We start from the raw sequence: 13,034 nt of genomic DNA, 5'->3' as shown, positions 1-13,034 counted from the left end.
ATAGGAAACAGCTCTGTAGATACCTGGCAAAGTGTAGTCATCCTCACAAAGGAAAATACTAACTACTATTTTTAAGAAACTAAGTAATAGACATCCCAAATCCATTCCTGTGCAATGTTATGTTAGCCTAAGGGGCAGAGGCCCCTCTAAGGGCTCCCCAGCATGGGTAGAGAGGGTCTAAGCAGCACCTGCATCCTGGGGCTCCTGGCTGGTGGCGTGAGAAAGGGCCAGAGCTGTGGATGCTCCAGCCTGTGCCAGGCTTGCAGCAACAGGCACATACAAGAGGCTGCTGATTTGCAGTTTCTGCTCTGGATCCTTCTCCAGACCCAGTGTGGGATCTGTGGAAAAGGGAAATCCCTTTTGCTCAGTGCTTCTCATAGCACAGTCACAATACAGTAACAAGCTGCTTTTGGATTTATTTGGGCTGCCAGAAAGAAGGGGAAACTGGCATTAAGGAGTGACCTGGAGAGGCAGTAATTTGACTCTCCTGTGAAATGACCAAGGCAGGCAGGAGAACTGAGCATTAAAATTGATCTGCTTCAAAGGCTGCCAAGAAAGGGGACACACGCACACGCACACAGAGAGACAGGTTGGGAGGCATGATGCATTTGCCTCTCTCTACATACAGTGTGAGGAGAAATTATTCAAGAAATGCACTTAAAAATTACAATGCATGACACTGGGAACACCAATTCATAATCAGAAACATAGTGAGTGAAGTCAGAGACCATTAATTGCTACTGAACATTGCATATTGCATGTATCTGCTTTAGGTTTGCATCAATACTTCTGGAGTGCTGTAAGAAATTCTAATGAAAGCATTTAATATGCACAGCAAAATACACAACATTGCTATTTTCCCATACTTTCTAGGATTGGTATATTGAAATAATGCCTCAGATTTTTCAGTCTTTTAGAAGCTCTCTTCACCTGCTTCTTTCCAAATGGTGGGAAGGGATGGGGGGGAAATTACAAGCTGGATTTTACAACTTGTTAAAAAGTTTAACAAATACAGGCTCCAGTAGATAATGAAGGTAGCAGAGCAATGTGAAATTGTGTCTATGGAACTAAATTTTGTAACTCAGAATATTTCCTCCCCCTTCCTTGAATGAGGATGACACATTGTGGTATGCAGGTGTAATATGATAAGAAGAAGCAATCTGTTCAGCAGTTTCATTCCCCTTAAAACTATAATTTTAACCATTAATTAGCAAAGAAGCAGGCAGCAGAGATCAAAGATCACCTGTGCTGTATATTAGCTGTAAAACACTCCTCAGGTAGCACATTTTAAAAAGAAGCTTTACTTTTCAAATAATCCTAGGATGAAGCTCACAAGGACTATGCTTCAACAGCTAAATGCTACACAGTACCAGCATGCAAGGAACCAAAAAGGAACACTTCTGCAGGAGAAAATGGAGGTGAAATCTTCTCCTAGCCAAGGCTGCTATATGCACACACACAGAAGCAGACCAAGATTTAATCAGGTTCCTCAGATACTTAAATATGGTACAAGAGCCTACTTCTGCTTCCATTGTCAGTCTTAAGAGCTGACACAGTTTTGGCCAGTCTTTCAGAGCTGTTCCATGTCTGGCCGAATCTGTCAGTGAAGCCATACCAGGCAGGAGATGTTCCCCTACACAAACAGCCATTTGCTGGAGCTACAATCACTGCAGTTTGCACACACCATGAGCACAGAAACAAGCATCAGAAATGTGGTACAGGTGACAGGCAGTGTCCTTTGTTGCCTTGCCAAGAGCACATAAAATGCTGTCTGCCTCATATGGTTGGATTTCACACTCTCTTTCCAGAGGTGTAAAAGATTACATCAGTTCTTTGACTTACATTGGCTTAAACAGCTGCAGTAGAATCACAGAGGGATTGGATGGAGGAAACTTGGGAAAAAAGCACAACAGTGAGCACATGCCTGCAGCTCAGCCACCCCAGGACAACATTTGGAGCCTCAGAGAGGAGTGGGAGAGCTTTGCACACAGAAGAGACTACCACTTGCACCAAAGGTCTCAATCCAAATGGCTTTGTCTGCACTGAGGGCTGGAACTCTGATATTTTTATAATCTTTTGAGTTCTGTCTATGAATATATAGAACACAAATGTCCCTGGACCTTCCTGGGGCAGCCAGAGGCTACAGTACCAAATCAAGAACCATCACAGAGTACAAAAGCTCAAGCTCCATGGTTCTCAAGGGAGGTCACAGTCCACACAGCAGATTTTTCCATAGCAGTGAGGTGCTCATTGATAAATACCTTTGACATTACTAGTACACTAGGTATCAATTTCCCATGTTCCACATACCTAAGTACATTTGAAACATGCTAGAATTAAACTGGTCAACTAATTTACTGTAAATTTTGCCAATAACCTGTAGCCTACAAATCGGCATATGCAGAATGTAAAATACTCCAACAGTGATCAGGTAGCCACAAAAACTATTCCACCTGTAACAGTGGCACAGATTACAGCTCTCAGAAAAGTGTGCTATGCCACCTTTTGGGCAAGTCTTTAGGCATCAGTCCCACAGAAGGCTATGTTCAGGACCAATTAACTCTAGAGACACGAGGAGAAACTGGTGATGATATGTCCAAAAGTAACTCACAAGACTTGTTCAGCAGCTTGATTTAACCACTGGAGCCAACTATAACCAATTGTCATGGTTTGACACTGGCACAATGCCAGTGCCTCCATGAAAATGCAATCTCTCAATTGAATGCTGTGAAATGCAATTGAGAACAGAGCAAAGCAGGCCTAAGCTGAATAACAAAGAAAACTTTATTAAGCTACTACTATAAAAGGAAAAAAAGAAAGGAAAAAAACTACACAAAGATCAAAATGAAAACCTTGCAAAGCATTCCTCCTCTCACCACCCAACTCCAACAAACCACAGTGAGACACAATCTGGACCCAAATCAGGTTTCCACCCTCCAGACAATCGATACTCAGTTTATCGAGGGAACAGAGTCTCTCCTGTGCCACAGACCCCCCAGGAAACACAGCTTCCACATCCTGTGCTTCCATGTCACACATGGCACCGCCCACAGAAAAGTTTGCCATAGTGACCCTCTCCTTTCCATGCACAGTGCTCTCACTACCAATGCATGGATGGACAGACTGCTTTAGGATTTTTCCTTTCAAGGATGCCCTGCTAAGAGGGGAAAAAACGAACAGTTCAGTTTTTTATTTTTTGGGATTACAGTCTCCCCCATTTTCCGCTAGGGCCGAGGGTCTAGGAACAGAGATCTTTTTCTCTTCTTCTTCTTTGAGGACAGGAGACACCACCACAAACCCCCTAACTTTTCTCTGTTCACTCCACTTCTGTCTTTTCCCAGCTGAAACATAGTCTCTCTGGCTCACTGGCATCCTCCTAAAATACAGTCTCTCTTGGAGAAGAAAAATGGGTTCAGTCTGTGGCCAACAAGGAAAAGTCTAGCCAAAAAACTACTCGTATCTCCTCCCACCTAGAATTTCTTCTTCTAACATCCCAGCGTCCAAGCTGTCTCTCTTCCTCTCTTTCAAACCGAAGAGGAGAAAAACTTTACAAAGCTTTCATTTCTCAGGAAGGGTTAAAAATCCTGACTCCCAGGATGGCTCCATGCCCAAACTCCAGCTCCCACAGGCAGCTGGGCACCCTGCGGCCCCCCTCGCTCTTCTCCTTCCCCACGGTGAAATTGCTGATAAAAACTGCTGCTGTCTCTTTCTCTCTCTCTCTCTCGACTCTGGGGGGGAACGGAGACATCCCAGATTTCTCCACCCTTCCATCTGCAGGGGTTCCAGTCCCTCCACCCTTGGGCCCACCTCAGTCAGGCCATGGGCCTTCCCCTCCCCACCAGCCACGCCGGGCAGGGGAGAGGCTGCACTGCGGCTGACCGGAACCAAAGAGAGCGAGTTCTCCTGGGAATTCTGCTTTTAACCCCTCTGTGTTCTCAGAGGCATGTCCACCTTCAATTGGTCAATATCCAAATTGGCCTCTTCCTTCCGAGAAAATTCTTTCTCCGTGTCAAACCATGACACCAATACCTAATTATATTTAACTGTGAGAATTCAGATGGAGATGCAACATTGTACCATGAATTCTACCCTGGAGTTTCTGCCAGGAGTATTGTTAGGTTTCAGTTCTTTTTTGAAAAACAAATATTTTAAAAATAGATTACTATTTACATATTCTCATAGTGATTAAAAAAAGGCTCCTGAAAGTTTAAATAAAAACATTAAGATTGTCCTATTGTTCTGTCCATTCATGCAATAATATTTTCCATTTCAGAGGGAATGGCTGACACATTTCACAGAAGAGCAGCTAAATTGTCTACATGCAAAATGCTATCAAAAGAGAGGGTGGGGAGGGAGAATAAATATTTTTCTCCTCATTAACTCTTTCCAGGTACAATAGAACTAGGAGTTTATGTGTACTAACAGCACTAAAAATATTTTTAAGGCACAAATGCAATTGTTGTTTTATGGCCCTGATTCAGCAAGGTAGACAGACTTCTGGTTAACTTGAAGCATGTTGAGCAATACCACTGACTATAATGTGATTACTCATGTGCTCAAAGTTAGGAGTTCTGCTGTACTGTACAATTTGCAGGTAGTTAATGGAAGAAAGAGATAACTCTAACCCACATCAGCAATTCTGGGACTGGTCAGCAATCTTACAGAGTCAAAGAAACTTATCTCTACACATAAAGGAGAAAGCAGTGAGAAGAAAATAAATCTTGATGAAATATGAAAGACCTGACATCAGCCAAAAAATATACTGCTCTTTAAGAAAACAAAAATCAAGGCAAGTGAGGCTACCAAAATTCCCTATCAGGTTACATGAGTATCAGATTATGAGGAGCTATAAAACAGTAACAGGAAGCTTATTTTTCCCTATCATTGTCCAGGTATGATTTCCTTTAGCTGAAATATAAAAAGTAAATTATTTAAAATAGCAAAACAAAGGAAGTATCCCAAGAGAGGGAATAAGTCCAGTAGACCCTCACCACCATCAGTGTAAAAGAGAAAATCAAACAGGATACCATTTTTTCATAAAACTGAGTTATTTCTTTCCATGAGCCTTTAGACACTAAAATGAAAATACTTTTCCTGGAATCACTTTTTCCACAGAAAGCAGAATGAGGCTAGAAATAGAGGGGTTAAAATTTTTTGTGACATTAAAATAGCAATAAAGACATTGTTTCTTCAGTTAAATTCATCCCATGATGAAGACATCAGCTGCTCCCTGCAGCAGGAGATCCTACGTTAGGCTTGTCCCAAGGTATTTGATGATGGCAGAAGGAAGAAAAAGGCTTTGAGTAAGGTTCCACATGCCCAAATCCCAGAAATGCATGTCCCTCTTCCATCCACAAAAGGGGAAAGCCCCAAGTCCCCATGCTGACAAACCAGAGCTTCTACTACGGACATCTTCAGACTTCTCACAGGTTGAAGTTGAATGTCCAAGTCAAGGCAGAGTAAGAATAGGGGTTGACCTGCTGCTATTTCAGATTGAAAACAACAAGAAGATAGAGTGTCACCCCACAAATGACACAGAATTTCAATCTGTTCTCACTCTGTGGTTACACACAGTGAGGTCTACGTAATGACTTCTTACATTCTTCCCCACGTCCAAATGCATCACTACAGTCGAAGGCAGAGTAAGTTCCTTCATCCCAGGGCAATCAACTGCCCACCTGGGGCTGTGTCATATTTTCTACAATCACTGGTAGTATATTGTTGGGCCAAGAATATATTACTTATTTTGGCAGATTTCTTTTACTCCAAATCAGTTCTGTAAAGCCATAATGATTCAATTGCAGCAGAGCAGTCAAATGTGTACAAGTGCATACAGAAAGCAAAACTAACTCACTCTCACATTATAGAAATTGCTTTACTGATTCCATGAAATATGTTGTCCCTCTTTATTTCTCTGTCTGCTTTTATCACCTATTTCCAATCAGCAGCTATTAACCTACAATTTAAATGGAACAAGTGGATTTGGTGGAGATGAAAATAAAGTAACACAGCATTAATATTCATCCAAAAAATGAGTGGTGTAAATCACTAAGTTCCACAGTAAACAGGGTTACTCTCCTGCAGAACTCTTATGTGAATAGGGAAATATTCAAGGCATACCTTATTAAGTATTAGTACACTCTTTTCCAAATAGGATTGTTTTCAACTTCATTCTTGTTATGAAGAAATAGCACACATGTTTTAGAGAAAACATTTTTATAGAAGATACCCCAAATTAAAGCTAAATCAAAGGTTTCCTCTGTTGCAGGACCTCTTTGAAATTCACATCAGTGGCTTGGATCACCCTGACGAATAGAAATGCTCCATCTCTACTTTTGCACCAAACCCAGAGCTGTTTGTTTCTGCCTTGGCCTCCATCTTGGGCCACCTCTGTATGAAAACAGTTTTCACAGCACAAACTCACAACTGATGACTATTTGCATTGTCTGTCTTTATAAAATATCAGTACCATCACCTCTCCTTTGGATTTGCACACGGGAGCGAAGGGAGAAAAGCTTTTGTGACCTACAAAAGCCTTACTTGAAGTAATTCTCTCCGACTTGAGGCCTTTTGGAATGGAAGGGATATATTGTTTTGACTTGATTAAAGCTGAAAAGTTGATTTGACATCCTGTTGTCAAGGAAACCAATTCACACACAAAAGAAAACAGTTGTGATGGTATCATTCAGACTATTCAAGTGACCTCAGGAAAAAAAAAAAGGCTTCAGTTCCAAAGATTTGTATTCAACTCACTTCACCACTGTAGAAATAAAGATCATTGCTCTTTATGCTTATTGGAAAGCAGTTTTCAATCTGGGGAAAGAAAAATGCCACATCTTCCATCTGCCAGATCCAATACTTTGCTGGGAATATATATAAATACACCTACCATTTATTTGCCTGTTTCAAAGAACCACATAAAGAATCGCACTGAAGACTCACAGGGAAGGACAAAGAATTTCTTTAATTGACAGGACTGTGATAAATACCCCCTGACACATACCCCACCTATTGAACAGCAGCTTGCAAGCCAGGTTTTAAAACGTCCTACTTCAAATAGACCTTACCTCAAACACAGCATTGTTTGCATCCAGTTTTGTTTTCCTGGGAGACATGAAAAAAAAACAGCATTTTTTTTTCTCTGCCAGTCTCCTAGATCCCTCAAAAATTGAGTTTTCCATGCATACAGTAAATGAAGTTTACCTATGCTCATTCTTCCTACCTAGAGAATCCCAAAGAGTCCTGGCTGACCACGACCACCATCATCCAGCTTTGCAGTCCATGCAAGTCTCACAGAGGTTTCATTCCCTAACAGTCGGTAAGTAAATTGGAGAAATGAAACTTTCTATTTGCTCACACACTGTAATTATACATCTCTTTCTCCAATGACATAGCCTTGCCTGGCTGAGTGAGCAGACAGATGACTAAATAGCAACTTGTCTCAAATTCAGCTTAGTAAAAAAAAAAAAGAAGCATGATATTAATAAGGAGGGAAGTATACTGAGGAATAAATGCCAGTGTTCTTACATTATTGTCATTTAAGGGCATCACACCAAAGGTCACAGAGATAATAAGCCTCGGTCACTTTCCATTTGTTACACAACATACAAATTTCCACAGCATTAATGAATATCTTTTCCCATTCCTGGCCAGCCAAGACACTGCATTATTTCCTCCTAGACAAGCACCTAACCCTTGGAATTCATTATTTCCATCTCTTCTTGCAGCACTTTGTCCTTAGGGTAGAGCATAAATGCCACAAGGTGGCTGTGACTGAAGCATCAAATGCTGAGCCTGACTTCTTTCTGCTAGAGCATTTTTGCTGAAAGAGCATACAGAGCTCATTGGTATCTTTTGTAATCAAATATGTATACACACAGACATCCATATGTGCTCTCTTAAAAGTATCTCAGACTCCTTGAAGACCATGGGAAAAAAAATCGACATTTTCATAATTTGTGGATACTGCCTGATACTTATATATTGAAATAATAGTTATGCTACAAACACCAACTGACCACAACAATATAAGATACCATGGGACAACTGCATTTATACTTAAAATGATGACAGCTGGAAAGTAAGTAGTTCTTGGGATAGAAATGACATTCATGGAAATGTGAAAGTGTTTCTATGAAGGAATCTATTGCTTAAACCCTCTTTACTTCTAACAGACTGCTAAGATAGCACAGCTGAGCTATAGAGAGAGGAATGCCTCATTTCTAATCTGTACTTCATTGTATTTTAAGTTTAGGAATTTCACATAAATATAGATAGCAACAGCTGAAACAAATTCATACTATTTCATAAACTGAGGGCTTTCTGAGACGACAAATTATTATTTCCACTGTTCACTGAAAGTATAAAGAATATGCAGATGAAAAGAGAATATTGAAGGCTGGTAGCTTTGTACTGTTCTGAAAAGGGCTAAACTTTATGTGCATAATTAAAATAAGAGAGCGAAAAATGAAGTCCAATCCCAAATGTCGAACTAAAATAAGCCAAGGATATTTGCTGCATGCAATCAAACCACCTCCACCTCTGTCCTCCAAACTGAAACACTGCACTCTGCATTTTGACAAACACCTTATCTTGATATTTTCTCCTCCCCCACCCAACAATCCCAAAGAGCAAGAGCCAGAAAGAAGAAAGCTGACAGCACTACTAAGCTTACCCACAAATAGGTCCATACTCCTTTATGAGTTTTGTGTGGTTTTCCCAAAAACCCTGGAAGAAAGAAAAAAACCACAGTATTTTAGAGAAGTGCTTAGCAGAAGCTCTATTACACATTATTTCTACCACTGACACAAAGCTTTGAACTTCAGCCAGGAGAACCATGGTATTAACCCATAACCTCACTTTTCGAATATTGTCCCTATGTGATGAACATAGAGTCTAGAAAGGATGGCTGGAAAAACAAATCCCAACCCCAAAAAAGATCTGGCAAGACATGAAACATGTTTTCATCAACATTTTATTCTCCAAAATTTTTTACCATTTCATGATTTATTATTTTTAAACTAACTTCATTATTTTGGTCCTAAATCAATTTTTTTCAGATATGCAAATGGATGGAAAACTAATACAGGAATTAATAAGAGGATATTACTTACTACACAAAAGGGAAGAACAGGGAATATGGCAAGGTCATCTTGTTTTGGTTTTAGTCATATTATTAAAAAAATCCCCAAACCTGCCAAGTCAGAGCTTAGCACAAGGCAGTCAGCTGGTACATTCCACAGAATAGTAAGCAGATTTATTTTTTAAATTCTTACCATTTTTACTGTCATTCATTTTCATAATTGAAGAAAATTCATATCCATTTATCTAAATAAACCTGCCACTATACTCAATTGTTAGTGTCTTAAATGAATTCAAATTGATTAATCTAAAGAAAGTGCGCAAAATATATCCCTGAAAATGAACGATAAAAAAATCTGTTTTAATGAAACCACAATATTTGAGGACCATGCTCCATTGTGTTTGCAACTTGTCTATGGAAAAAGTAACCCATTTGATTGCATTAATCTGCATTTATATTAATGGAAGATGGACTATCATGATCTATTTTTGTTCTTAAGAGAAAACTCACAAAAAAAGTAGAATATTTATGTCTCATATTGAATCTTTGTTTTTATGACATAGCACAGAATATTAGCTAGAACAGTACAGCTACTGTAAATATATCTACTGCTGACATAAATAAACCACCCCATGTAATGTGTATATGCTTTAAGAGCATTTTCCACACTAAGCAAGGGAAAATGTGGTAATTATCTGACTTAACACCCTTGGATGTTAACTTATTGTCCAAATTAGCAAAGCACTTGCCACCACCTACAATCCTCCTCTCATAGAGTCCCTCAATTTTTTTTTTTTTATTTTTGTTTTTTTTAATCCTGGACTTATAATACCTTTATTCTGCAGGACACTATGTCCCCAGTTTAAGGCAAGAACTATAGGTTCTCCTTTAGCTACGAAAACCATGGGATGACGTGTAAGAAAACATGCTAAAGATAAAATTATGAAAGAGGTGGATTAGATGACAGCCTGAGGAGAATGTAGAAAAAAATATATATTCTCCCCCGAAAAATTCTTCACTACTAAGGTAAGCAGAAAAGCCTCAAGAGTTAGCACACAGAAACTAAGGCCTTGTAATACCACAAATATAGACAGCTAGCTCAAAAAGGCTTTTGCCTGGAGACACTGTGGGAGGGGAAAAGGCACATATACATTCACACCAACTTGCATTTTAGCTATAGAGACACTCCAGCCATTGCAGGACTCCAGCCTGCAATTGCTATAATTTCAGCATCATAAACGCTGTCTACTGATGCAGGGGGGAGTGCTGGGGTCCGATTCTCCAGGTGGCCATTTCAGGCTGGTCCAGCAGGCTCAGCCCACTCAGCTCTGACCACTGTGCCCAGGAGAGCAGCCCCAGGCAGTGCCAGCAAACACCGCTGACATTTCCAGCCACGCAGGGCACAGCTCGAGGTCACCGGGCACAGCCCCACCAGGGTGCAAAGCGCTGCTGTACCCCAGCTGCAATGCTTGGCCAGGGCAGAGGAACTTCCAGTCCTGTGGGACGATGCCAAATCGGGTCTGCTCTCCAGTCCACTTCCCACCCAGCCTGAGCCTTCAGCGAGGACACCCACACTGCAGCCTGAGCCCTGCCTGCTCAGTGTGCTTTGGATTGCAAGCACGTACACAGGTATTGCACTTGCTGTACCCACCAGCTGCATTCCAGTGAGCCAGCAGGATATTAACATTTTCAAGAAGCCTAGGCTTTAAATGATTCAGTGAAAAAGCTTTCCAGCAAGCCAGCTCCTTGGAAGAACTGCTTCTGGCTCACTACATTAGAGGGGTCAGGCAGAGCACGTTTCAAATCAGATCTGTTAACCAGTAACTGGTTTTCTACCTCCAGGACTTCTAAATAATTGCACTGGCTTAAAATTAACCACACTTAATTTTTTTTCCCTAAAGCGAGAAGTACTAGCCTGCAGGCTGGGGGAAGAGAAAGAGTTGGAAAGCACCTGGGAAAGACTGTGAGAAAGCATCTCAGGAGTAAAAGAAGCCATAATTCTCTACACTCCAGGACACTTTCTCAGCCGTGCAGTACTGCACCCACATACTTGTCACTGCCAGCCTGGGACCCACTGCTGTCCTGGCCTCCTTCAGAGCCTGTTAAGCACCTGGCAGCAGGTCTCATGGCAGCAGGCATGGGAAAGAGAAGCCAACAGCACACACAGGACCCCATGCAGCTGTGGTGGCTGGACTTTAGGCAAGGCAGAGGGCATGTGCATGTATCCCTTACATACCAAGGTACACCTTTCAGCTGGAGGAAGCTAGAGCCATAAAAAGACCCCTGTGTTTACTCTTGATGGCCATGAGAAAATCAATGAACTTGCATGGTCACAGAGTGAAGGGATATGCCACATCCACACAGCTCTGCCAGACTTGCAGCATCATCCCCAAACATGGCCTCCAGTAGACAGGTACCCTGAAAATGTCCTCCTCCTCCCCTGAGTCATGTTTGAAGCACAGAAAGCCTTATAAGTGCTTTTGGTAACTTATTTACACTGGCTGAATTTGGTTTGCTTCAACCAATTATTGCAGACTTGTCCATGTTTTATAATTGCACTTGTACTTAGTATCTATGACATAACCAAGCACCTACTCACAATCAGCTGCTGTTTTACAAGAAAATGGAAGTAGAGGCCACCTATCTTCACTTTCTTTCCTTGTATTTATCCACTGGGTGATCTGCAATCAAACTTAGAAATGGCACCAGCTGACTAGTACCCAGTGGCTTTAATCTCCCTAAAGAAGAAATTATAAAAGAGCAACAGGGTGATTAGGAAAATAATAATTAGGAAAAAATGGAAACATATGTATTCTGGGGTTTTTTTTTGAAAAACAGAAGGAAACAGAAAAGCAAAAACACCCAGTATTATGGTATGACACTACGTGTATCAGGAAGAACTGTTATGGATTAAACACTCAGTAGTAAAAATTAAAAGCATAGTTAGCAATGATGTTCCAAGTTTAAAAAAAAAATATCACTTAGGGTTTTCTTTGTTTGGAAGCTGCAGAAAATGAGCTATCGTCATCAAACCAGAAAATGGTTGGGCCAGGGTGACTTGTCACATGTGGCCCGTACAGTGAGGTACTAGCCTGAGGACAGTCCATCATCGAGCAGGATAATGCAGGAGTAGGAAAAGCTTCTTCCCTTGAAGAAAGCATATTTTACAGCATCTGGTATACCATGGAAACAGCAGCTCAAGTGGGCTGACTGCTGCACACCGAGAAGGTTCTTTGTTTACATATCTGGCAGTTGCCTCCCTGAAGGGAATTTGCATTCTTCCCCTTCCTCTGAGTGTGTATCATCATCTGGATCTGTGGCTAGAACCACTCACAAGGCCAAACCCTGCTCTCAGGGATACAGGCACAGACCCCATGGAAGAGAACAAGATTTGGGTCTGCATCAAACAAAGCAAAGTCTGGTCACTGCCAACCATTTTTCTTGAGATACTGAATGTAGAAGATTCAGTTTGAGCTGCATACATGAAAGGGCTGAAATTGCTCAAATATCCCCTCTCCTTTTTTTTCAATAGACTCTGGCACTCCAAGACAGATACTTCAGCAGTTTCCTCCTCATTGCATATTCACCTTGCTAGTTCCTCACAGCAAGGAAAAAATCTGCGGCAATGTCATCTTCCCTCCTTGCTGAAAATGGTTATAGGCACTAAGCCAAAGTTTTCAGAAAGAGGCAGTATTTCAGAGAGAAGCAATACATTTTGAATTTTGGGGCGTTTAATATGAGGCATCTCCAACCTATCCCTTTTAGTTGCTCGATACCTGCAGATCTCATGGCTTCAAATGGAAAATGACTCAGATTGTATGGAGGATGCTTTGAGCATTTCAGCTCACTGCAGGTGAAAAACAAATGATGTGGTTTATGAACTTCACTGTGCTTCTTCGGGGTCATGAGATAAAATGGTTTGAAGAGAGCCACAAAGCTGGGATCCAGCAGA

The 13,034-nt window shown here is 41.1% G+C and overlaps 1 protein-coding gene across 9 annotated transcripts in view; it reads right to left on the bottom strand.

The window, feature by feature from the left end:
- TBXAS1 (thromboxane A synthase 1) overlaps positions 1-13,034 on the bottom strand; it is a 242,173-nt gene that overhangs the window by 141,420 nt on the left and 87,719 nt on the right. For all 9 annotated transcript variants that reach the window (XM_085568338.1, XM_021536482.3, XM_085568344.1 and 6 more), the window contains one exon: positions 8,675-8,727. In XM_085568338.1, the coding sequence (XP_085424464.1) occupies positions 8,675-8,727 (53 nt within the window). The remainder of the gene's footprint in view (positions 1-8,674; positions 8,728-13,034) is intronic.

The sequence above is a fragment of the Lonchura striata genome, chromosome 1A (genome assembly GCF_050655825.1).
Source record: "Lonchura striata isolate lonStrDom1 chromosome 1A, ASM5065582v1, whole genome shotgun sequence".
In the NCBI taxonomy this organism is placed as follows: domain Eukaryota; kingdom Metazoa; phylum Chordata; class Aves; order Passeriformes; family Estrildidae; genus Lonchura; species Lonchura striata.
This window is presented reverse-complemented; position numbering and strand designations above follow the sequence as displayed.